Source organism: Triticum dicoccoides, chromosome 2B, assembly GCF_002162155.2.
Source record: "Triticum dicoccoides isolate Atlit2015 ecotype Zavitan chromosome 2B, WEW_v2.0, whole genome shotgun sequence".
NCBI classification, from domain to species: domain Eukaryota; kingdom Viridiplantae; phylum Streptophyta; class Magnoliopsida; order Poales; family Poaceae; genus Triticum; species Triticum dicoccoides.
Genome location: NC_041383.1, coordinates 766,377,900 through 766,401,881, shown reverse-complemented (window position 1 = coordinate 766,401,881; position 23,982 = coordinate 766,377,900). Strand labels below are relative to the sequence as shown.

Here is a 23,982-nt window from a genome sequence, read left to right as displayed (position 1 = left end):
TTACACACCTAGCTTGTAACTAATATCATTACTGCTAATTTACCTCAAGTTTATCTGAACATGGTTGAAATGAGCGCTGCAAATTTTGTTGTCTAAAATCAATTTTTACCCCAAGTCCTTAAGTAATTATTTTCATTACATCACAGTTAGCTGAGAATATTGATCTGAATATTTTATGAATGCCCTGATGCATGTACACATACAATTGAGCAAATACCGAGCTGCAGTGGAACAACCTGGAGTTAGAGAACTTCAAGGACAAGATCAACAAGGTGACCGGTGTTATGGCGGCTATGTACGGCGGCGACCACAAGTTCTTCAGTGAGCTGTTAGTGTCCATATTGTGTGATAAACGATGCTGCTCCATTGTGCATCTCTCTTTTCTTGTGTGCTGCATCATTGTTGCTTGATAGAGTAAATGGTTTCAGTTCTGGTTGTGTCAAATCTTTACTATGTACCCTTAGTGTTTACTAAACTGAGGCATTGGGCATTGGAATTTAGGCATTTATGTATAATTTTAGTTTTGGATGTGTCCAATGCAAACATTATTGTCAATTGTCAAGTTGATTCTAAAATGTCTCATTAACTTCATTATTCTGTTATTTATTGTTAAATATGTCGTTAGATTTACTTCTATTTTGTTCCTAAACATTTTGTTCTGTAACGTGCAGATGCCGGGCTTTCATGTTTCTTCGTGAGCATCAGGACAAAGAAGTCGGAGGAAGTATAGTTCTAGCTCATTGGAGCTAGTTTCTGAGAGTAATGAAGCCCTTTATGCTGCTCCTATTTGTATGTGTGTTATATGATGTAGCAGAACCTGGCTCATGTGTGTTATCTGATTGTAAACTTGATGCTGATCACATTTGTATGTGTGTTATATGATGTAGCACTTTGATGGTTGATAATATTTGAAGTATTTTGTGTGTTTTCTGTGTGCCAATTTAAATACTAGGTATTTATTTGCGTTAAATTAAAAAAATGAAGAATATTTCCCTGACGGCTAGGTCCCAGTACTAGAAGCTGACAATGGGGACCCACCTGATGAGTGAACCCACTTTATAAAAAAAGAAAAAATGAAATTGTTGAGACAAAAAGGCCATAGCCCAAAAATAAAAAGGCTGCAATGTTGGGCTTGGTCCATGAAGCCGACAAAAAATTCAGAGGAAAAAAATATAAATGGGCTGAATTAATGGGCTAGGCCCATATAAACACCGAATTGGACTGGGCTGATTCTTATTCACGTCAGCTTGCCACGCTAGATCCTACGTGGCCTAGGGAGGCTGCTAGTGACCAAAAATTTGGTCAAAGAACCAACGACCTTTTACATATCATAAAAAAGGTCATTAATTTCAGTTTACGACCGTCAGCTTTTGACTATCTGTTTTTGGTCACAAAAAGGTCGCAAATGAAAAACAATGACCTTTCAGCGACCAATAGTGATGGCCGCAAGTTGACATATTTCTTGTAGTGATAAATAGTTTTGTGATAAAATAATTCATGACGGGTAACAAGTAACAAGTGTAACAAAGGTGCAGCAAGGTGGCCCAATCCTTTTTGTAGAAAAAGATAAGTCTGAACAAACTCTTAAATAAAGCAAAGCGCTCCTGAGGACACATGAGAATTATTGTCAAGTTAGTTTTCATCATGCTTATATGATTCACGTTCGTTACTTTGATAATTTGATATGTGGGTGGACCGGTGCTTGGGTGCTGCACTTATTTGGACAAGCCTCCCACTTATGATTAACCTCTCTTGCAAGCATCCGTAACTACAAAAAAAGAATTAAGGTAAATCTAACCATAGCATGAAACATGTGGATCCAAATCAGCCCCTTACGAAGCAACTTATAAACTAGGGTTTAAGCTTGTGTCACTCTACCAACCCATCATCTACTTATTACTTCACAATGCCTTCCTCTAGGCCTAAATCATAGTGAAGTGTCATGTAGTCAACGTTCACATAACACCACTAGAGGAAAGACAACATACATCTCATCAAAATATCGAACGAATACCAAATTCACATGATTACTTATAACAAGACTTCTCTCATGTTCTCAGGAACAAACGTAACTACTCATAAAGCATATTCATATTCAAGATCAGAGGGGTATTAATTATCATTAAGGATCTGAACATATGATTTTCGACCGAATAAACCAACTAGCATCAACTACAAGGAGTAATAAACACTATTAGCAACCCACAAGTACCAATCTGAGATTTGGAGATAAAGATTGAATACAAGAGATGAACTAGGGTTTGAGAGGAGATGGTGCTGGTGAAGATGTTGATGGAGATTGACCCCCTCTCGATGAGAGGATCGTTGGTGATGACGATGGCTTCGATTTTCCCCTCCGAGAGAGAAGTTTGCCCAGCAGAATAGCTCCACCAGAGCCCTAGATTGCTTGTGCCTAGGTTCCGCCTCGAGAAGGCGGCGCTTCGTCCGGAAAGTTTCCTTATGATTTTTTTTCTAGGTAAAAACCCTTCATATAGCAGAAGATGGACACCGGACACCTGCCAGTGAGCCCACAAGCCCTAGGGGCGTGCCCTAGGGGGTAGGCTTGTGGCCACCTGGTGGGTCCCCTCTGGTATTTTCTTTACCCAATAATTTTTATTTATTCCAAAATAATTCTCTGTAAATTTTTAGGACTTTTAGAGTTGTGCAGAATAGGTCTTTCAGATTTGCTTTTTTCGGGTCCATAATTTCAGCTGACGGCGAGGAGAGGGGGGAATCCTTTGCTGGTGGTGGCCGGCGGGGTTGCCCCGGTGTGGCGCGGCGCTGCCGCGGGGGGGAGGGGGAGTGTTTTTCAGATCCTTAAGTTTTAGTTGTACCTTAGAACAACTGGATACCGTAAAACTCAAATCCCCCACAAGAAAAAGAAACTCGAATCATGTATTGCATCTGGGAGTACGTTAACTTTATAAGAAATCATCTGCAATATTATCATGTGATGTCTCATCATCGTCATTTTATTTGAATTGCAGCGCCTGTTTCTCTTTTTCTGGAGACCCTCGGAGCTGCAGCATCTGTGGCTAGGAAGAGTACTGAATGCTGTGAGTGCAAACAAGATTGCAATCAATCAATAGGTCTGAACGACAAAATTGTATTGTACCCTCGACTTCCAGTGCGCGCATTTGGTATTTGTCTTCCGCTTACGGTTCTCTGTATCTGTACAAACTTGAGTCAGCGTTCAGCAGTCAACAACATGTTTACTGTGGAGGGACGCCTCAGTCAACTTCTTCTAAACAGCGAGGCACTGAAAGTTGTGTTTCACGCAGACATATATATCTTTCCCTGCTTGATTATACGTATATATCTTTCCCTCTTTTCAACAATATAATTGCTACCTCAACCATGTTAGGGCACCCAGGTTCATCACACCGTGAGTGATCAGGAGGCGTTCTCTATCGCCTCGATGCACCCGAGCACGGTGGCCTTCTGCGACATGGCGGACACCAGAGCGTCGTGCGCCGCCTTGTTGTTCTTCAGAAGAGACGCAGCAATCAGCACCTGCAAAACTCAAACAATTCGTTGCATCAATCCAATCAGGACGGTGGCCTTGGCTTGTATTTATGCAACAGGTTTTCTCTTCTGCTACTTCCGCTTCAAAATGAGACGAGGGGTAATAATGAGTAATACAACTCACCGCCCATCTCGTAAGGTTTTGCTGCTGTGCTTTGCCCAGCGGCGGCTTAGTGTTCAAGAACCTCTGCAATGCAGACAGGCAGGCAGGGATGAATTCTTCAGGTGAAATTTTTCAGGAGACATCTGAACAGTGGGAATGCAAGACTAGAAGGGCTGATGGATGGATTAGTAGTAGATCACCTGAAGTGTGAAGAGGTCGCTGATTGGCCGACGACCTTGTCGTACTCCAGACCTTCAGCAGCCAGTCCGGCCATGGAGATCACAGCTAACCTGGTGACAGATTATATATGTTAGTCAGTAGCTTCTCATATCTCTGACCAGTGACCATATTACACAAAAATTGGACATATATACTATTGACAGGTTAAACGAGAGTTACCTGTCCACTTCCTTTTGGTCGAGCTGACCGCTGTATAGCAGCTTCTGTAGCTGATCATCAACGAGATTAACATGCTCCTTCCCAATGTCCAAAGAGTACCCCAGAATCGGTAGCCCAGTTAAATAGGCAACTGATTCACAAGGAGAGCTTTACAGTCAGTAAGTTCATGGCTGCAGACACACCATTGCATTGCTGCAGCAAGAGAGAGGGAGAGGGAGAGAGAGAGCATATACCCAGAAAATGAGCAGCTTCATGCCTAGCAATCCTCTCTTGGTAATCAGGAAAAACCGCAGAAAAGGAACCAATTGCCACCTGCAGAAAACTAATGACAGATGCAGCATTTAGCACTGGTTCTTTGTGAATATGCAAAACAAATTTATCAGTCACAGCATGCATACTAGTACTGCTCTGACAAATCCTTTTGTTATGTCAGAAGCAAGCAAACGTACCCTGGAGAAATGCTGCCGATGGCTAATACTACCAATGAAATGCTTCCGGTCAAGTAGGGAACGAAGAAGCCCCAATCCTGAGATATGCAATTTTTTGGAGATTAAAAGGATTTCTTTCTTGGCTGTTTAGTAAGCTCAGTGGAATATTACAGCACATAGGGAGGGGAAGGAAGTAGTACCCCGGGAAGCTGGCCTGCAAGGACGGCCAGGAATCCGGTGGTGCCGATGACCGTTAACAGAAACGCTGCCTGCATGATCAGAGGAAATCAAATGCAGTTATGCATAACTACATTCTGAACAATGTGTCACGGCTGCTGGCGTGACCCCACTGGTCAGTGGCACGGCTGCGCCGTTGCACCCGGAGGGAGCTGAGCGGATGGCTGGTGGGCCTGGTCGGACTGACCCGTGGGCCGAGCGTGAGGCCTAGTGAGTGGTGTGGGTGGTGTGGCCTGCGTGCCTGGTTATATAGCGAGTGGGTGAGTAGGCGAGGGCATCAAGAATTATTGTAATCGAATCTGAAGGGAGAAACGGAGCTGACCTTCGTCCTCCTCGGCCGATCCCCTTTCCCCTTCCTTCCTCTCCTCCTTCCAACCCTAGATCGAGGTCCATAACAAGTGGTATCAGAGGTCAGTAGCCCTGGAGATAGCCTACCCCCGTCCCCGCTACACCACCAAACAAGCGCAGAAGACGGCGGCCATGGAGGAGCAGATCGCTGCACTCGTCAAGTCAGTCAACGAGGGCCGCGCGGCCAACGATGCGCGCCTGGAGGCGATTCAGGCGTCCCTCGAGTTGTGGCGACCGGCGGTGACGAACCTCCAGCAGCAGCTCGACGAGCTGCGCACGCAAGTGGGGAGGATCACACTCCATCCCGTCTTGGCAGATCCAAGCGGTGCGGAAGGGGATCCGGCGGTGGATCCAGTGGGGCGTCCCGCGGCGGTGCATCCAGAGCGCGCCACGATGCACCACGGGCCACAAGGCCACGGCGACATCATCGAACCCGGGGGATCGGCTCACGGGGTGGTTACCACCCTGGTGCCTCCTCCGTTCAAGGGTGCGTCCAATTTTCCTCCCCTTGCACTTCCTATCGATTTATCCGTTGGGGTTGGTCAGGAGCGAGAGCAGTTTTTCCCCGTGCACTCTCCTCACCATGGTTGGTCGCTTCCCCGACTGGATTTTCCATCATTCGATGGAGACAATCCCCAGTTCTGGAAAGCCAAGTGCGAGAAATATTTCGAAGTGTATGGGATTCAAAGTGACATGTGGGTTAGGGTAGCCACTCTGCATTTCTCGGGCAACGCAGCGCGCTGGCTTCAAGTCCAGGAAGCACGTCGGGGCTCCTTTACTTGGGAGGAGTTGTGTGTTGCTATTTGCGCCAAATTCGGCCGAGAACAGTATCAGGCTCAATTGCGTCAGTTTAATTCTCTCAGGCAGTTAGGATCGGTAGCAGAGTATTTAGAACAGTTCGAGGAGCTTATGCACCATTTGCTTGCGCATAATTCAGTTTTTGATCCACTGTTCTTTACAACTCAGTTTTTAGATGGTCTGGAAATGGAAATTAAAGCCGGTGTAGTCTTACATCGTCCCCAGGACTTGGATACTGCCTTTTCTCTCGCCTCATTGCAGGAGGAGCTCTTGGCAGGCATGCCACGGAAGGAGCAGCCGCGACACGAGCAAGGCGCGGCCCGCGCTCCAATTCGGCCATTGCTGGCCTTGGGTGCACCTCCTCCACGACCAGCACTGCCAGCTCCCCAAGCGGCTGCTGATGATCGTCGCGCGTTGGACGCGGCGCGAGCTCTGGATCGCCGTCAGGATCCAGGGCCAGGAGAAGATCGCATCGCAGCGCTCCGTAACTACAGGCGTGCCCGTGGGCTCTGTTTCAAATGCGGAGAGCGTTGGGGACAAGGCCACCAATGTGCTGCCATGGTGCAGCTTCACGTGGTGGAAGAGCTGTGGGAAATGCTTCAAGCTGAGGAGAATGATCGGCAATGGCATGAATCAAATTCTGAGGAGGAGCAATTGATGTCCATTTCCAAACTTGCCACCATGGGGGCAACTACACCCCGTACGGTCCGGCTGCTGGGCGACATCAAAGGGCATGAGGTACTTATACTGGTGGATTCAGGAAGCTCCCATAGTTTCATCAGTGAGGCAGTGGCAGCAAGGATAGCAGAACAGGTGTTGCCGATGGATCCCGTGTCAGTTAAGATTGCAGATGGGGGTGTGCTCAAGTGTTCGGGGATTGTACCATAGTGTCAGTGGCAGACTCAAGGGTGCAAGTTCACTACTGATGTGCGCGTCTTATCGCTGGGGTGCTATGACATGGTAGTAGGGATCGACTGGTTGGAGCAGTTTTGGCCATTGTTTGTCGACTGGACAGCCAAGACATTGAAATTCAACCAAGCCGGACAGCAAGTAGTGCTACAAGGGCTGCAACCACAAGTCAAACAAGTGCAACAAGCTACATTGTCACAGCTCATGGAGATGGAACAGGGCAACTCAATTGCACATATAGTGATGATTTGTGTAGCAGAACAGAAGGAAGAGGGTGATCCAGTGCCTCCAGCGATACAACACATCATCGACGACTTTCAGTCGGTGTTTGCTGAACCAACCAGCCTGCTTGAGCACAGAGAGTGGGATCACACCATCCCCCTCATTGTAGGTGCAAATCCCATCAACATGCATCCGTACAGATACACGCCAGAGCAAAAAGACGAAATCGAAGCACAAGTCAGGGAGATGCTTCGCTTGGGGCTTATTGTACCCATCAACAGTGCATTTTCTTCTTCCATGTTGCTAGTCAAGAAGAAGGACCAGACGTGGAGGTTCTGTGTTGATTTCCGGCATCTGAATGCAATTACTGTTAAGAGCACTTACCCGATGCCGATCATAGATGAGTTGTTGGATGAGATTGCCGGGTCCAAGTGGGTTTTGAAGCTGGACCTATGCGCAGGATATCACCAGATCAGACTGCGCCCAGAGGACGAACACAAGACAGCCTTCAAAACTCATTTGGGGCATTATCAGTTTCGTGTGATGCCGTATGGATTGGCCTATGCACGCGGCACGTTCCAGGGGGGCATGCATATAGTGCTCGCTCCCGTGTTGCGCCATGGTGTGCTTGTCTTCATGGATGATATCCTAGTTCACACTAAAGAGTTGGAGGCTCACAAGAAGTTGTTGCGTCAGGTTCTTGGGCTCTTACATCAGCACGGACTCAAGGCCAAAATGTCCAAGTGCACATTTGCGCAGCGAAAGATCAGCTACCTGGGGCGTATTATCAGTGAACAAGGGGTGACTACAGACAACACAAAAATCAGAACAGTGCAATAGTGGCCTGTCCCATCCAATACCAAGGAACTCAGGGGCTTCTTGGGGTTAGTAGGGTACTATAGAAAGTTTGTGCGATCGTTTGGCGTGATCAGCAAGCCACTTACCAATCTGCTCCGGAAGAACACCCTGTTTGTGTGGACACTAGAGGCCAACAAAGCCTTCGTTGCTCTCAAGCAAGCTCTGATCGAGGCTCCGGTGTTGACGTTGCCCGACTTTCAGCAGCAGTTTGTGGTCGAGATGGATGCAAGTGCCACATGCATTGGAGCAGTCCTGATGCAGAACAACCACCCCGTGGCCTACTTAAGCAAAGCTCTAGCCCCACGCAACCTAGGACTGTCGGCATATGAAAAGGAATGTCTGGCTCTCCTTCTGGCAGTGGATCACTAGCGACCCTACCTCCAACACGCAGAGTTTGTGGTTCGAACAGATCAAAAGAGCTTACTCAACTTAACTGATCAGAGACTCAATATGCCAATACAGCAGCGAGCGTTTACCAAACTGATGGGACTGCAGTTTACTATTCAGTATAAAGCGGGGCTGACAAACAGAGCAGCGGATGCGCTATCTCGTCGCGCACCCGGATAGGAAACGGAAATGGCAACAATCTCAGTTTGTAAGCCCACTTGGCTGGAAGCAATCAAGCAAAGCTATCGGCAGGATGCTCCAGCTACCCAGCGCATGACGAGGCTGGCATTGGCTCCAGACAACGAACCAGGGTTCTCCTTGCAGGACGGGATTCTGAAGTTTCATGGGCGCATGTGGATCGGAAAGGACACTGAAGTACAACATAACTTGGTCAGAACACTTCACTCTAGTGCAGCAGGCGGGTACTCAGGATTCCATGCTACCTACAACCGAGTCAAGCGGCTCTTTGCGTGGCACGGGATGAAACAGCAAGTCAAAACAATGGTTCGTGAATGCATGGTTTGTCAACAGGCGAAAACGGAGAGAATATCACCTGCGGGGTTGCTTCAACTGCTTCCCATCCCCAAGAAGCTGTGGGCTGTCATATCCATGGATTTCATTGAAGCACTACCGCGCTCGGGCGGGCATGATACCATTCTTGTCGTGGTGGATAAGTTCTCCAAGTACGCTCACTTCGTGCCATTGTCCCACCCGTTCACTGCCTTGCAAGTGGCCAAACTCTTCATGCGTGAGATATTTCGGCTCCATGGACTGCCATTGGCAATCATCTCGGATAGGGACAAGATATTCACAAGCAACATCTGGCAGGAGCTCTTTCGCCTCTGCAAAACTGACATACGACTCAGTTCCTCTTATCACCCGCAGACGGACGGGCAGACCGAGAGGGTCAATCAATGCCTGGAAAGCTATCTCCGGTGTGCAGTTCACTCCTGTCCTGACAATTGGTCCAAATGGCTGGCTCTGGCGGAATATTGGTACAATACCTCGTTCCATTCGACTCTCAGACGGACACCATTCGAGGTAATCTATGGGCATCTTCCCAGGGAATTCGGGATCGCACAAGTGGATGAGTGTTCAGTACCTGACTTGGCGGCGTGGTTACAAGAGCGCCAGATCATGGTGCAGCACTTGCAACAGCAACTCAAAAAAGCGCAAGACTGGATGAAGGCTCAAGCAGACAAAAAACATACTGACAGAGAATTTCAGGTGGGGGATGCGGTACTGTTGAAACTGCAACCTTTCATCCAGTCGTCAGTTGCCCAACGTCCGCACCAGAAGCTGGTGTTTCGCTACTTTGGACCTTACCGGGTCATCGCAAGAGTGGGCGCGGTGGCGTACAAGCTGCAGTTGTCGTCGTCAAGCAAGATCCACAACGTGGTGCATGTGTCACAACTGAAGAAGGCGGAAGGAGACGTGGTTCCCGTAAGTGATACATTACCCCCTGACAATGCTATTTTACAGGCGGAGCATGAACTAGAGTCCATCCTAGAAGAGAAGATGGTTCGTGTAGGAGGCGACTCCAAGCTGCGTCTACGCATCAAGTGGGACGGCCTGCTTGGCGTGCTCTCGATGTGGGAGGATCCAGAACTTCTCCCATTGCGTTTCCCGCGCTCTCCGCCTTGGGGACAAGGCGGCTCTCAAGAGCGGGGGACTGTCACGGCTGCTGGCGTGACCCCACTGGTCAGTGGCACGGCTGCGCCGTTGCACCCGGAGGGAGCTGAGTGGATGGCTGGTGGGCCTGGTCGGACTGACCCGTGGGCCGAGCGTGAGGCCTAGTGAGTGGTGTGGGTGGTGTGGCCTGCGTTCCTGGTTATATAGCGAGTGGGTGAGTTGGCGAGGGCATCAAGAATTATTGTAATCAAATCTGAAGGGAGAAACGGAGCTAACCTTCGTCCTCCTCGGCCGATCCCCTTTCCCCTTCCTTCCTCTCCTTCCTCCAACCCAAGATCGAGGTCCATAACACAATGCAATATAATTTAGCTTTGACAATGCTAATATTCTACATCTGAATTCTGAAGTGCAAATTTCACAAATTTCGACAAGTGACTTGATTTGGCGCCTGGATTAGTTCATGAATTTATATCTTTTTACTAGGAAGACTGAGCTTGCCATGACTATTATAATTAAATGTTTGCAAGATTACTTTCTTTAACTTTGATATTTTGAAAGGCAATGATTGTTCATCTGTATGCTTGTGTATTATTGCTCATGTGTCAAATTGATAGACTATTGCCTTGAATAATTTGTGTCCCAAGTTCATAACACAATTAATTATCTCGATCATGATTGTGCTAGGTTGCATGCCGCATAAAAAATATCTCTGTTTTATTATTTACATACTCGAGAACGAGCATGAATTAAGCTTGGAGATGTTGATACGTCTCCGACGTATCTATATTTTTTGATTGTTTCATGTTATTATCATACCACTTCTACATATTTTTGGCAACAATTTATATTATTTTTCTAGACTAACCTATTAATCTAGTGCTCAGTGCCATTTCCTGTTTTTTTTCGTGTTTTTGGTTTTGCATAAAATCCATATCTAGGAAGGTCCAAACACGATGCAAAATTACGATGATTTTTTGTAGAATATATCTAATTTTTGGGCGCAAGAATGAACACAAGACGAGGACCGTGGGCCCCACAAGCCTAGCCCCCAGGTCGCGCCAGGTAGGCTTATGGGCACCCAAGTATGTCGGTTTGGCTCTCGTTCGACCGCAAGGAAGCTAATTTTTTGACAAAATCCCCTCAAAGTTTCAGCTTAATCGAAGTTACGGAACTCTGGCTATAAAAAAAACAGTGTTCAGCCAGAAACCCTACTGCAAAACATAGAAGAAAACACGCGCGCGCGTGCACACACACACACACACACACACACACACACAGAGAGAGAGAGAGAGAGAGAGAGAGAGAGAGAGAGAGAGAGAGAGATCCACTCTTGGAGGGGCTCCTGCCCACTGGGAGGCATGGCGGCCAAGGAATAGATGGGGAACCCTTCCCCTATCTAGGGGAAGGCCAAGCAAGAATAAGGAGGGAAGCTCTCTCCCCCGATGGTGCCGAAGCGCCGACAGGAAAACCATGGTGACGACGATCTACTCCAACAACTTTGCTGTCGTCATAACCAAAATCCTCCCCCTCTATCCAGCGGTGTAACCTCTCTCACCCCGCTGTAATCTCTACTTGAACATGATGATCTATGCTATATATTATTATCCAATGATGTGTTGCACCTCTATTGTGTTTGAATAGTTTCTTTTTGTCCTATGCTAATTGTGGTATGATATGGTTGATATGAGTTGTATGTTATTATGATGATATCCTATGGTGCCCGCAGTGTCGCGCACGCGTGTGCGATCCCCGCTGTAGGGTGTTGCAATATGTTAATGAATTGCTTATAGTGGGTTGTGGGAGTAACTACAAGCCTAAACCCGAGTTCATGAGCTATTGCATATGAGATCAAAGGGGATTTTTACCTAATGCTATGGTTAGGTTTTACCTTAAAGATATTTCCTAGTTGCGGATGCTTGCCTGAGTTCCAATCATAATAACATGTGATCCAAGTACAGAAAATATGTTAGCTTAAGTTTGTCCCTCATAAGTGTTATGAGTATCACTATCGTGTCATATTCAATTGCCTAGGTACAATCCATTTCTCATTGTTATCCAAAACTCTCTTCTTTATTGTACTTTTATTTAAACAACAACTAATTATTTACTATCTTGCAAAGCTATCTTCTAATTCTTGTAAAGTAGTTTTACTTCTTGTTCTAGGTAAGGCAAACTCAGTGTGCGTAGAGTTGTATCGGTGGTCGATAGAACTTGAGAAAATACTAGTTCTACCTTTAGCTCCTTGTTGGGTTCGACACTCTTATTTATAAAAAATGCTACAACTAATTCCCTACACTTATGGGTTATCACCTTCGCAAATCAGCCATGCATCGGCTAAAGAATTTGTTAATCCTTTTCACAACTTAGCTGGTTCTAAAACTCTTTCATTTTCATACATATCCAAGGGGAGTTGTCCCTAGTATAAATAGGCTAGTGCTCTTCTTGCGAGACGACTTTTGGCATTTGAGATTTCAGAACAAAGAAATAGACTCATCCTGAGTTTGGAGAGTTCTTGCTAGCCCTTATTCTCGTGATCCCTTGTGGAGTTGCTCCTAATCCATGCTCCACGACTTGAGCGTGGTTGTGTGTTAGTGTTCATGATTTCCCTTGCCGATTGCATCTATTCCGCGCTCCACGTCTCGAGCGTGATTGCGTGGGCTTATCTGGGATACCTTTGCAGATTGTGGATTGATGAATGTTTGGATTGTAGGCTACGGTTGGTATCCTCCTCGTCGGGACACAATCTCTTGTTTTCTTACTTGCCTGCTCGTAGCTAGTTGTCCCCTTCGTTAAACGATTCTATGTCGTGAAGATCAGGCCTTTCCTCATACACCTTTTTACCTGAAGATGGTGTCGCATCAATCTGCATGCACCCATTGCAAAATAATAAGAAAATGGAAGATCAAAACGAATAAGAGAAATGGTGGTTGTTCCATTGAGATAAAATAATTGTTTCTATTTTATTTTAGTATATACAATGGGCCCTAATGTGTATCACGGTGCATATACTAGTTGTTTATTCGCTATTTTTTTAAAATAATACATTTTTTTATTAATTTTCATAAATATTACGCTGGGTGAATTTTTTTCAAAAATAATACACCGTCGGCCCGCTGCAGGCCGACTGGGCCTAGTCGGCCCACAGCAGGCCGATTGGATTCCAATCGGCCTACACCTGACCGACTGGCCCCTGTCGGCCCACTGTGGGCTGATTGGGTCTTGGCGGCCCACTGTGGGCTGAGTGGAGCTAATTGGCTCGCTGTGGGCTAACTGTTTTTGCAAAAAAAGTAGGCATAAAAAATATATGTTTAAAAAAATGTTAATCATGTATTTAAAAAATGTTAAATGCGTATAAAAAATGTTCCTGATGTATACAAAAAGTGTACAATATATATGCAAAAAAGTTGACTAAAAATATGTTTTAAAAAGTGTTAATCATATATTTAAAAATTGTTAAATGTGTGTATAAAAATGTTCCTTATCTATACAAAAAATATAGAATGTGTATGAAAAAAAGTTGACACCAAAAAAATATGTTTGAAAAAAAATGTTAATCATGTATTTAAAAAAATGTTCAACGAGTACACAAAAATGTTTCATGTATTGGAATGAAAGGTTAAACGTGTATAAAAAAATGTTCCAGCTCCGGATCCGGTATGGGAGCATCACGGACCTAAGTATGATTGGTTGCTCTTTTTTATGGAACTAAAACATTTTTTTCAAACATATTTTTTTGGTGTCAACTTTTTTTCATACACATTCTATATTTTTTTGTATAGATAAGGAACATTTTTTATACACACATTTAACAATTTTTAATCATGTATTTGAAAAAATGTCAACTTTTCAAACATATTTTTCAAACATATTTTTTTGGTGTCAACTTTTTTTCATACACATTCTATATTTTTTGTATAAATAAGGAATATTTTTTATACACACATTTAACAATTTTTAAGTACATGCTTAACACTTTTTAAAACATATTTTTTATGTCAACTTTTTTGCATATATATTGTACATTTTTTGTATACATCAGGAACATTTTTTTATACATGTTTGACATTTTTTTAATTACATGATTAACATTTTTTTAAACATATATTTTTTATGCCTACTTTTTTTGCAAAAACAATTAGCCCACACCGAGCCAATTAGCTCCAGTCGGCCCACAGTGGGCCGACAGGACCCAATCAGCCCACAGTGGGCCGACAGCTGGCCTAGGCCGACTGGAATCCAATCGGCCTGCTGTGGGCCGACTAGGCCCAGTCGGCCTGCAGCGGGCCGACGGTGTATTATTTTTGAATTGTTTTATCCAGCGTAATATTTATGAAAATTAATAAAAAAAGTATTATTTTAAAAAAAATAGTTGTTTATTCATTCTATGTTCAATTTGGTCCTAACATTTGTATGTTAAACTGGTCTTTCTCATGTAAATAACATATAAGTAAAACTACTAGGTAGATGACCCTCCTCGCATTTTGTAATTAGATTACGCGATAATGATATTATAAAACAAACAGGTCTTATTAGAAACAAGATTACTGCCAAGATTATGCGATAGAGCCCAAGACGTTGGGAAGATCAGACTAATCATTATAGGCTAAACACCTATTTATACTGAACTTTTTTATTTCATAATAACTCACCTAGTTAAAGATATGTTATTTCCATCGATGTACATCATTTGATATATCTTAAATACTTATTTTTTTGGATATAACAAATAGAATGAACAATGTAAACACGCTCATGCATGTAGCTATATATGTGTTATGTTATCTAATATTTATCCTATAAATATATTTTATAGCGCTAAACTGCAATTGTTGTTGTCCCATTTCTTTTCTTTTAATTTAGAATGTTTAAAGAGTCTACTATCACAATGCGTTTCAACTAAAACACAACAAACCAATATTATAACCCTTGTGTATGTGTGTGTATCCTTTTCCATAGGATCATTATTGATCTACCAAACTTTCTAGAGCGTGTTAGAGCGTATCTATCTTGCAAATAAATTGTCAGGGGTCTCTACGGTATTTCGTGGAGTGCCTAGATAATTTTAGATTTCATGGAATGCCTAGCAATTTAACATCAAATTACATCTTCCGCTACTGCTTGGTCTGTTGGGTGCGGGTTGGTGGTAGTTTGCCAGTGGCCCATGCCCACATGCACGCTCTATATATTTTAAATCACAACAATGCAATAGATAATATCCAGGACTATTGCAAATCAATCTGTGGTTAGATGGTTAAGATGATAGTGGTATCCCCACCGCAACAGGATTCAAGTCCTAGACTTGACACTGTTGCTCGCATTTTCCAGATTTATTTCAGGCCTTTCGACGATGTATCTTTCAGTGAAAGGAGAGGAGACGTTTTCGTCAACTACGAAAGGCGTTTGTTGCGGGTTACCTCCTTAAGTTTTAGATGTAACCTTAGTACATAGAACTACTGAATAATGTAAAACTCGAATCACGTATTGCATCCTGGGAATATGTTAAATGTATAAGAAATCATCTGCACTATTATCATGTGATGTTTCATCATCGTCATTTATATTTGAGTGTCGTTTCAGTTACCGCGTCTGTTTCTTCCTTTTTCGAGACCCTCGAGTTGCATCATCTGTGGCTAGGAAGAGTACTGAATACTGTGAGTGCAAACAAAAATGCAATCAATCAATAGGTCTGAACAACAAAATTGTATTGTACCCTCGACTTCCAGTGCGCGCATTTGGTTTTCACAAAGTTTCTTTTTTGTTTTTTGTCTTCCGCTTACGGTTCTCTATATCTGTACAAAGTTCAGTCAGCCTTCAGCAGACAACAACATTGTTTTTTTTCTTCTTCTTTTTTTAGAACAGCCAACAGCGAGCATGTTGACTGTCGAGGGACGCCTCAGTCAACTACTGCTAAACAGCGAGGCACAGAAAGTTGTGTTTCAGACAGACATACACACAAGTAAAAAAGAACACCGTTTCTTCCCGTGCTTGATTAGATATATATCTTTCCCTCTTTTCAACAATATATAGCTACCTCAACCATGTTAGGGCACCCAGGTTCATCACACCGTGATCAGGAGGCGTTCTCTATCGCCTCGATGCACCCGAGCACGGTGGCCTTCTGCGACATGGCGGACACCAGGGCGTCGTGCGCCGCCTTGTTGTTCTTCAGAAGCGAGGCGGCAATCAGCACCTGCAAAAAGCCAAACACAATTCGTCGCATCAATCCCAAAATGTTTGTACGCAGCAGGTTTTCTCTTCTGCGACTTCGCTTCAGAGCAAGACGATGGGTAATAAGTAATAACTGATACTACAACTCACCGCCCATCTCGTAAGGTTCTGCTGCTGTGCTTTGCCCAGCGGCGGCTTAGTCCTGTTCAAGAACCTCTGCAATGCAGATAGGCAGGCAGGGATGAATTCTTCAGGTGAAATCTTCAGGAGGCATCAGTGGAAATGCTGAGGCCAAAAGGAGCTGATGGATCAGCAGTAGAGATCACCTGAAGGGTGAAGAGGTCGGCTGATTGGCCGACGACCTTGTCGTACTGCAGACCTTCAGCAGCCAGCCCGGCCATGGAGATCACAGCTAACCTGGTGACAGAATATACATGTCAGTCAGTAGCCTCTCATATCTCTCATCATATTACACAAAAATTACACATGCCATTCAGTAGTTTAACTCAAGAGTTACCTGTCCACTTCCTTTTGATCAAGCTGACCGCTGTATAGCAGCTTCTGTAACTGATCATCAACGAGATTAACATGCTCCTTCCCAATGTCCAAAGAGTACCCCAGAATAGGTAGCCCAGTCAAATAGGCAACTGATTCACAAGGAGAGCATTATAGTCAGTAAGTTCATGGCTGCAGACACAAGGAGAGCTTTACAGTTAGCAAGTTCCTAGCTGCACATTCACTGTTGCTGCAGAGAAAGAGAGAGCACCTACCCAAAAAATGAGCAGCTTCATGCCTAGCAATTCTCTCTTGGTAGTCAGGGAAAACTGCAGAAAAAGAACCAATTGCAACCTGCAGAAGACTGCGGTGATAGTTGCAACATTAGCTCTGTTTAATTAGTACTCTGATGAAACATTCAAACATACCCTGGGGATATACTTCCGATGGCTAGTACTACCAAGGAAATGCTTCCGGTCAAGTAGGGAACGAAGAAGCCCCAATCCTGAGAAAAACAATTTCCTGAAGTTCAGGCGATCTGTTGCAATCTATTAAGCTCAGATGGAACATAACATGACAAACTTTTGCAGAGAACTCAATGGTTCAGTGGACTGTTTCAGTACTTATGGAAAGGGAGGCAGGAAGGAAGTAGTACCCCGGGGAGCTGGCCTGCAAGGACGGCCAGGAATCCGGTGGTGCCGACGACCGTGAACAGAAACGCTGCCTGCATGCATGATCAGAGCAAATCAAATGCAGGGCTACATTCTGAACAATGCAATGTAATTTAGCTCTGACGATGCCAATATTCTGCATCTGAAATCTGAAGTGCCAATATTTCCACAAGTGAACATCATGCTCCCTTGCACCTTGGGATCACAAATAATCTTTCAGTTGTGGAGCAGGCCTTACATCGTTTCTAACGCTCGGGATCGCGAGGTTCTCGGCGTTCTTGATCCCGAGGTTGGTGAGCTCCCTCAGAGACGTCTGCTCACACACAGTTCAGAAAACAAGCAAGGTTCATCAGTTGGAGCACCACACACCACATTGATCCAAGTATCGAACACTATGACATACTCGCAAAGCGCGAATTCCAAATGTTAGATGCAAGGAGTGGCGCGTGGCGGCGACTGACCGTGCGGCGGGACATGTAGGGCTGCGAGCTCCACCGCTTCGCCCAGCCGAGCTCCTTGAGCTGGTCCAGCGCCTGCCTGGCCTCGTCGCCGTCCTTCTGCACCGCCCACGCAAAACCCATCGTCAGCTCGGTTCTGCTCAGCTTGCTTTCCTACGGGTTCAGCAGCAACTGCAGGCGTGTCTCATTCACCTTATCGATGGCGGCCCCGAGCGCCTTGAGGTCCACCCCGGACGCCGCCGCCGAGGAGGACGCCACCGCGACGCGCCAGCCACGCCGGTGCTGCCGCCCCGCGCCGGAGAGCCTGAGAGGTTTCGCGGCGGGCGCGACGAGACCTGCCACGATCGCCATGCCTCTCTTCTTTCTTCTGCCGCTGCCGACCGCCAAGCGAAGCGGATAACACAGCTTCAGAATCCAGAGCCCGGCACCCGCCACGTCTCGCAGTTTTCTCCCGTTCGTTCTTTTGATCGGCGTCGGCGTGTCGCGCCGTGCGCCGCACGATCTTCCCCGCGCGGCGTCCAGCGGCAGATCCGGGCCGCACGTTTGGAAATGCCGTCCCCCGTCCCCGGAAAATCCTGCGCCGCAAATAAACCACGGCCGTTGGAAACCACTCCCTCCTCTCCTTGGCGCCCAATCTTTCTCGGGCTCGGCAGTCCGGTCTCCCGTCCCCGACGAACCCCCGGCGAGCCCTCCCTCCGCGCCTCCGGATGCTTCTCCTCCGCCCGCTCCCGCTCACGCTCCCTGCCCCGGCCCTGCGGGCCAGGCCCGCGGCCCTGGGGCCGCGGCCTCGGAGGCGCCCGCCGCGTCCTCGCGCCGCCTCCGCCTACGGCGCCGGTGGTGTCTCGGAGGAGGACGCCTTCACCAGGTGCTCGGGGTACCTGTTCGAGGAGGGGCTGGCGACCGAGGGGGACCTCCCCACCGCGTACGACATCCCCGGCATCGCCAGAGTGTACGGCCGCCGCCCGCTCCTCGTGCTCCGCCGCTCGCTGCAGATCGGGACCTCCTTCGGCCGCTGGTTCGCGCTGCGCTACCTCGACAGCCTCAACGACCGCGCCGACGACATGTTCGAGGTACGCGTACGCGTACGCCCCGCCTCGCGTCACGACCGGTCGCTTTTGGTCACGCGCACGGCCACTGTTTGATTAAATTCCTTGCTGCTGTTTGGTTCACGGGATGACTTTGGTGATGTAAATGCAGGTCAGGGCTGCTCAGCTCAGGAGGATTCTACTGGAGCTTGGCCCGGTATGCTTCCTCTTCGAACGCATGCTTGTGCATGCCCTCGTCCATGTGTAGGCGATGGTGATTAACGCCTTGCTGCTCTTTTCATGACAGGCATTTGTGAAGATCGCACAAGCAGTTTCCTCACGGCCGGTGAGCTTCACCAGCCAACTAGTCGTTGCATCTTCGTCAGTTGTGATTCGACCTCGAATTTTACTTGTTTGGTGAATGGCATGTCGTGAACTGTCAAATGATGACTATCTGTGCACCATCTTCAGACAGCAGCACTGATTTAAACCGTAGAGAAGGCGCTTAGTTATCCCCTTTCAAATCATTGTTGGCTGACGGGGCATGGATGTGACTACCTTTGTTTCATTTGCTGCAGGATGTGATTCCTCCTGCATACCTCGATGAACTTTCACTACTTCAAGACCGCATAGCACCATTTTCCACTGAGCTTGCTTTCGATATTATAGAAAAGGAGCTTCAGATGCCACTCGACATGATTTTCTCTGAAATGTCACCAGTGCCTGTTGCTGCTGCATCTCTTGGGCAGGTCTGTTTTCTATCATTTTGTAATGAATCAAGGATTCAATTGCCTTCTCTCGCGACTTAATAACCGGACCTTCGTAATTTTAGCTACAGAATCAGAGCAATGGCCCATGACTGTTTCCAGTCGGTTTTGCTTATATAGTTGAGTTCAGCTGCATGATAACTGTCCCCCTTGTTTATTTTTGAAATTTCAAGCACGAAATCTGATATGCAACTTAGTGTTCTGTATGCCTATACACCTCCCTAAAGTAATTACGAGGACCTACTTTCATAGATTAGCAGGTTGGAAGCAGCTAATAGGAAAATGAACAAACTAGTAGGATGGGGACCATGAGAGTCTCAGAACTTCACGATGTTTCAGATCCGTACCAATTAACCATGAACTTCCTCGAGTGTATGGCCATCTGTCAGTTGTTCTCATTTTGGATGATATGACATGTTATATTCTTACTGTTGCAGGTTTACCAGGCTAGGTTACGTTCCAATGGGAAGTTAGTTGCCGTAAAAGTACAAAGGCCTGGAGTCCAAGCCGTAATTTCCTTGGATATCTATATCTTGAGGTTCCTCGCTGGTGTTGCCAGGAAGGTTGGCAAGTTCAACACAGACCTTCAGGTAAGGCCAGACTCCTATATGCTTTCCAGTTTTCCTCTTTTAAAGATACAAAGCCAAGCAAATGGAAAAAGAAGAGAGAGTTCTCCTCTTTAAATAAATTTTCTACTGTCCTATTTTCTAGCCTTTTTCTGGTCATATTTATATTTTATTATTTTGTGATCGTATATATTTGTTACCTTACGTGCAGGCTGTCCTTGATGAATGGGCGTCAAGTTTATTTCGGGTAACTTTTCTATGCATGCTCATATAGTATCTTTTGGTAAATTTATGTATATACTTATTGTTCTTTTACTTGATTACTTCTACTCATGTCATATATGAAGTACTCAATTTGGCGATAATGTGTATGAAGGTGTTGGCATAAGATTAGGTCAGGTAGAGGTAGGAAAGTAACTGTCAGTTAGAGTCATTCAGAAGTATTCTTTTAAGCATTTTTTCAGTGGACTATTTATAGAAGATAAAAGCTAGCTAGAAAATTATTATGGAAGCATCATCCAAATTAGGTTGTGGATCAGACTTCAGAGAGGAAGCAAGCAAAACATTTTAGCTAAAGTTCCAAGCATTCTGGACAGTTATATTAGCAAGTCAGCTTCTGTCACTTGCAAAACTATATTAGCAAATCTTGATATTTTTTTAGAAAGTTATGAGCATATTCTTAGAGCTTCACATTGAATACAGGTAAATCGCATTTGATGCAGGAGATGGATTATAGAGAAGAAGCGAGAAATGGACTTAAGTTCAGGTTGCATTCTTCATTTACAGGCCAAAATCTTGTTCAATTACTTCATCCAATATGATCACTATTTCAGTCAATATTTTCAGTTACTTGTTCATTTGCTTCTTCATTTACAAGCCAAAATCTTGTTTAATTACTCCATCTAATATTATCACTATGTCGGTCAATATTTCGGAAAAACAATCAACATAGATAATTGAGCACAAGTAATTTGGGTGGAGTTGCAGTTCAAACCATTTTATAAGTTTACGGACATATCATATGGTCATCTGTTATCTAAGCCCTTGCAATCACCAAACCGGCTAGTTGCCTCCAGAACACCCACTAACTAGGATTTTGTTCAAATACTCTGACCATTCCACTAGAATATAAAAATATGTGTGTACTTTGTTATACCCAAATTTGTGAAGGACAACTGATCTTAGAATTACATTTGCAACTTAGCACATGGAAACTATGTTTAAGAGTATGGAGATATATTCTGAAGGTGGATAATTAAGAACTGAGGATTCTCTTATCATATTTCAGAGGTTTTGCAAATTCTTTGTTTTTGTGGCAAGAACAATATACAAGCTTGATATTTGTATTATAGCATCAAATATTAACCCTGTACCTTCCTTTCTGTATCAGGGAATTATATGGGAAACTTAGAGATGTGATGGTTCCAGAAATGTATCTGGAGCAGACGAGAAGACGAGTCCTTATCATGGAATGGGTTGAGGTGCAGTCTATGATTTTATTCACTTGTTAGCAACCAAACATGCACAATGTTGCAAAAATAACTACTTATTGACTTACTGTAGTGTGACCTTGTAGGGGGAAAGGTTGTCTGAAGTTAGAGATCAATATCTGGTTGAGGTAAAGCAGCACAAATCAGGACTCGAGTAAATCAAGTAAATATTGGAGCTCAGTAAACACTCTTACGAATTAGATCTGCTGGGATTTGCTACATTGTAGGTTGGAGTATACTGTTCACTTTCCCAGCTTTTGGAATATGGATTTTATCATGCAGACCCACATCCTGGAAATCTTCTACGCACAGTTGATGGGAAGCTAGCATACTTAGGTAATTGTTTTGCTGTACTATTCCTACATAGCTTACCCACTTTAAAATCTTAGTTACCATCGGGTCCCTAATTTGCTTCCTTGCTTCACAATCAATTACATGAAGCCATATGTCTAGCTAATTCAAATACTCTAAACTCTATTCATTATGCAGATTTTGGAATGATGGGAGAATTCCGACAAGAACTCCGTGATGGATTTATTGAAGCTTGTCTACATCTTGTTAACCGGGATTTTGATGGTTTAGCAAAAGATTTTGTTACTCTTGGGTAAGAAAAACACTGATATCACTAAGCTTACGAAATTTTGTGCATGCAGATGGATGCCAGTTGTCAGAAATAACTTCCTTTTTTCTTGCTGGATATCACCATAACTAAGTAGATCTGACCTGCCTTTAAATCTCTTTTAGTTTGCTTCCTGCAACTGCTCAGAAAGATGAAGTGACAAAGGCATTGACAGGTACTCCAGCTTCAGACGAATGTCACTCTAATATTAAGAAATGTAATTAATTTTAAGACATGCCCATCTTGCATATCACTCTTTATTCTGTGTTTGCCATTTCAGGTGTATTTGAAAGTGCAGTTAACAAAGGAGTTCAAAATATAAGCTTTGGAGATCTGTCAGGGAATCTTGGGCAAACAATGTACTGATCTTAGTTTATGCAAAAAGGAATGTAGTGCAAACCCTCGATAAGTTTGTTTCATTAACTAGAGCTAACCTTGTTTCAGGTATAAATTCAAGTTCCAGATACCTTCATACTTCTCTCTTGTAATCCGAAGGTACTTCAATAATGCTATTAGTCAATACATTTTATAATGGACAGGAAACTAGCAAACTGCTTCCAAAAAGGCAGAATGCAGTTTTTTTATATATATTTACACTGCTTGGTTTATAAATGATCCGCGTGTTACATTTGAGAGGCTTTCCATGTGATTTTTCAGTCTTGCTGTCTTGGAAGGCATTGCAATCAGCTTCAATCCCAACTACAAAGTCTTGAGCAGTTCATACCCATGGATTGCAAGAAAAGTTCTCACTGACAACTCACCTAACCTTCGGTCAACATTGTACACGCTACTTTATAAGGTTTGCTTTTCCTTGTTGTCTTCACTCTTCAGACATTTTGAATTGTGATGAGATCGTGTCATCGTGCTAGCAAGTCATTTTGTTGCAGGTTCATTTTTTGTCTACTGCAACTTCTGCCAGTTATAGCGAACATCTTATGTCTTCTTTAACCAAAATGTATTGCAGGATGGCACTTTCCAGATTGACCGTTTGGAGTCTTTGTTAACCGAGGTTGGTTTATTTCCTCACAGATATATGCATATGTTGATGGTTTTATTTGTCCTCACATGAATAACTGTTCATTATTTGAAATTTGATGTAAGGCCTCTTTGAGACATGTGAAAGCAACACAACTTTCTAGCATATTCATCTTGGGAACCAGCCAGTTGGTTCTTGCTGGCTTATGGTCAAATGGTGGTTTATAATTAAATTTCAAAATTCTTTTCACCGAGTTGTTAACCATTTGGCATACACTTGTGCCGACTTGCCACCGATTCTAGATATGACTACAACAACAACAAAGCCTTTAGTCCCAAACAAGTTGAGGTAGGCTAGAGCTGAAACTCAAAAGATCTCGCAACCAACTCATGGTTCTGACACATGGATAGCTAGTTTCCACGCACCCTTGTCCATGGCTAGTTCTTTGGTGATATTCCAGTCCTTGAGATCTCTCTTTACGGACTCCTCCCATGTCAAGTTTGGTCTACCCCAACCTCTCTTGACATTATATAAGCACGTTTTAGCCGCCCGCTATGCATTGGAGCTTTCGGAGACGATGTTGGACAAGGTTCTCTTCAATCGGTGCTACCCCAGCTCTATCCCGTATATCATCATTCCGGACCTGATCCTTCCTTGTGCGGCCACACATCTATCTCAACATGCGCACCTTTGCACACGTCACCTTTTAGCCAGCCAACACTCAGCGTCATACAACATTGTGGGTCGAATCGCCGTCCTATAGAACCTGCCTTTTAGCTTTTGGCACTCTTGTCACAAAGAATGCCGAAGCTTGGCGCCACTTCATCCATCCGGCTTTCTCACATCTTCATCGATATCACCATCCTTCTGCAGCATTGGCCCCAAACTATGTTTTTAAGGC

At 44.7% G+C, this 23,982-nt stretch overlaps 2 protein-coding genes and 1 pseudogene across 2 annotated transcripts in view; 1 reads left to right on the top strand and 2 right to left on the bottom strand.

Annotated features, from left to right (window-relative positions):
- Positions 1-3,285: 3,285 nt before the first annotated feature.
- Positions 3,286-5,174, bottom strand: LOC119361352 (annotated as a pseudogene).
- Positions 5,175-15,663: 10,489 nt separating this feature from the next.
- On the bottom strand, positions 15,664-18,045 carry LOC119366146. Its single transcript, XM_037631830.1, has 10 exons — positions 17,831-18,045; positions 17,642-17,737; positions 17,419-17,493; positions 17,165-17,233; positions 16,938-17,014; positions 16,785-16,873; positions 16,532-16,661; positions 16,341-16,431; positions 16,165-16,230; positions 15,664-16,036 (listed from the first exon to the last, which is right to left on the bottom strand). Exons 1-10 carry the CDS (start codon positions 17,987-17,989, stop codon positions 15,917-15,919), a joined length of 972 nt encoding a protein of 323 aa, XP_037487727.1. The 5' UTR covers positions 17,990-18,045; the 3' UTR covers positions 15,664-15,916.
- Positions 18,046-18,290: 245 nt separating this feature from the next.
- The window catches only part of LOC119366144 (uncharacterized aarF domain-containing protein kinase At1g71810, chloroplastic-like), an 8,709-nt gene continuing 3,017 nt past the window's right edge, over positions 18,291-23,982 (top strand). Inside the window, exons 1-16 of the mRNA XM_037631828.1 lie at positions 18,291-18,708; positions 18,836-18,880; positions 18,971-19,009; positions 19,242-19,412; positions 19,868-20,020; positions 20,208-20,243; positions 20,719-20,762; positions 21,387-21,477; positions 21,573-21,614; positions 21,714-21,822; positions 21,976-22,090; positions 22,231-22,280; positions 22,386-22,464; positions 22,550-22,600; positions 22,763-22,904; positions 23,070-23,114. Coding sequence (XP_037487725.1) covers positions 18,346-18,708; positions 18,836-18,880; positions 18,971-19,009; positions 19,242-19,412; positions 19,868-20,020; positions 20,208-20,243; positions 20,719-20,762; positions 21,387-21,477; positions 21,573-21,614; positions 21,714-21,822; positions 21,976-22,090; positions 22,231-22,280; positions 22,386-22,464; positions 22,550-22,600; positions 22,763-22,904; positions 23,070-23,114 — 1,575 coding nt within the window. The 5' untranslated portion in view covers positions 18,291-18,345. The remainder of the gene's footprint in view (positions 18,709-18,835; positions 18,881-18,970; positions 19,010-19,241; positions 19,413-19,867; positions 20,021-20,207; positions 20,244-20,718; positions 20,763-21,386; positions 21,478-21,572; positions 21,615-21,713; positions 21,823-21,975; positions 22,091-22,230; positions 22,281-22,385; positions 22,465-22,549; positions 22,601-22,762; positions 22,905-23,069; positions 23,115-23,982) is intronic.

Excerpts from the sequence above, each read along its gene's own strand:
- LOC119366146 (XM_037631830.1), bottom strand. The coding sequence starts at position 17,989 with ATGGCGATCGTGGCAGGTCTCGTCGCGCCCGCCGCGAAACCTCTCAGG. Across the intron at positions 17,738-17,830 it reads TCGGGGCCGCCATCGATAAG|AAGGACGGCGACGAGGCCAG; the intron begins GTGAATGAGACA and ends TGGGCGGTGCAG. Across the intron at positions 17,494-17,641 it reads CCTACATGTCCCGCCGCACG|ACGTCTCTGAGGGAGCTCAC; the intron begins GTCAGTCGCCGC and ends GTGTGTGAGCAG.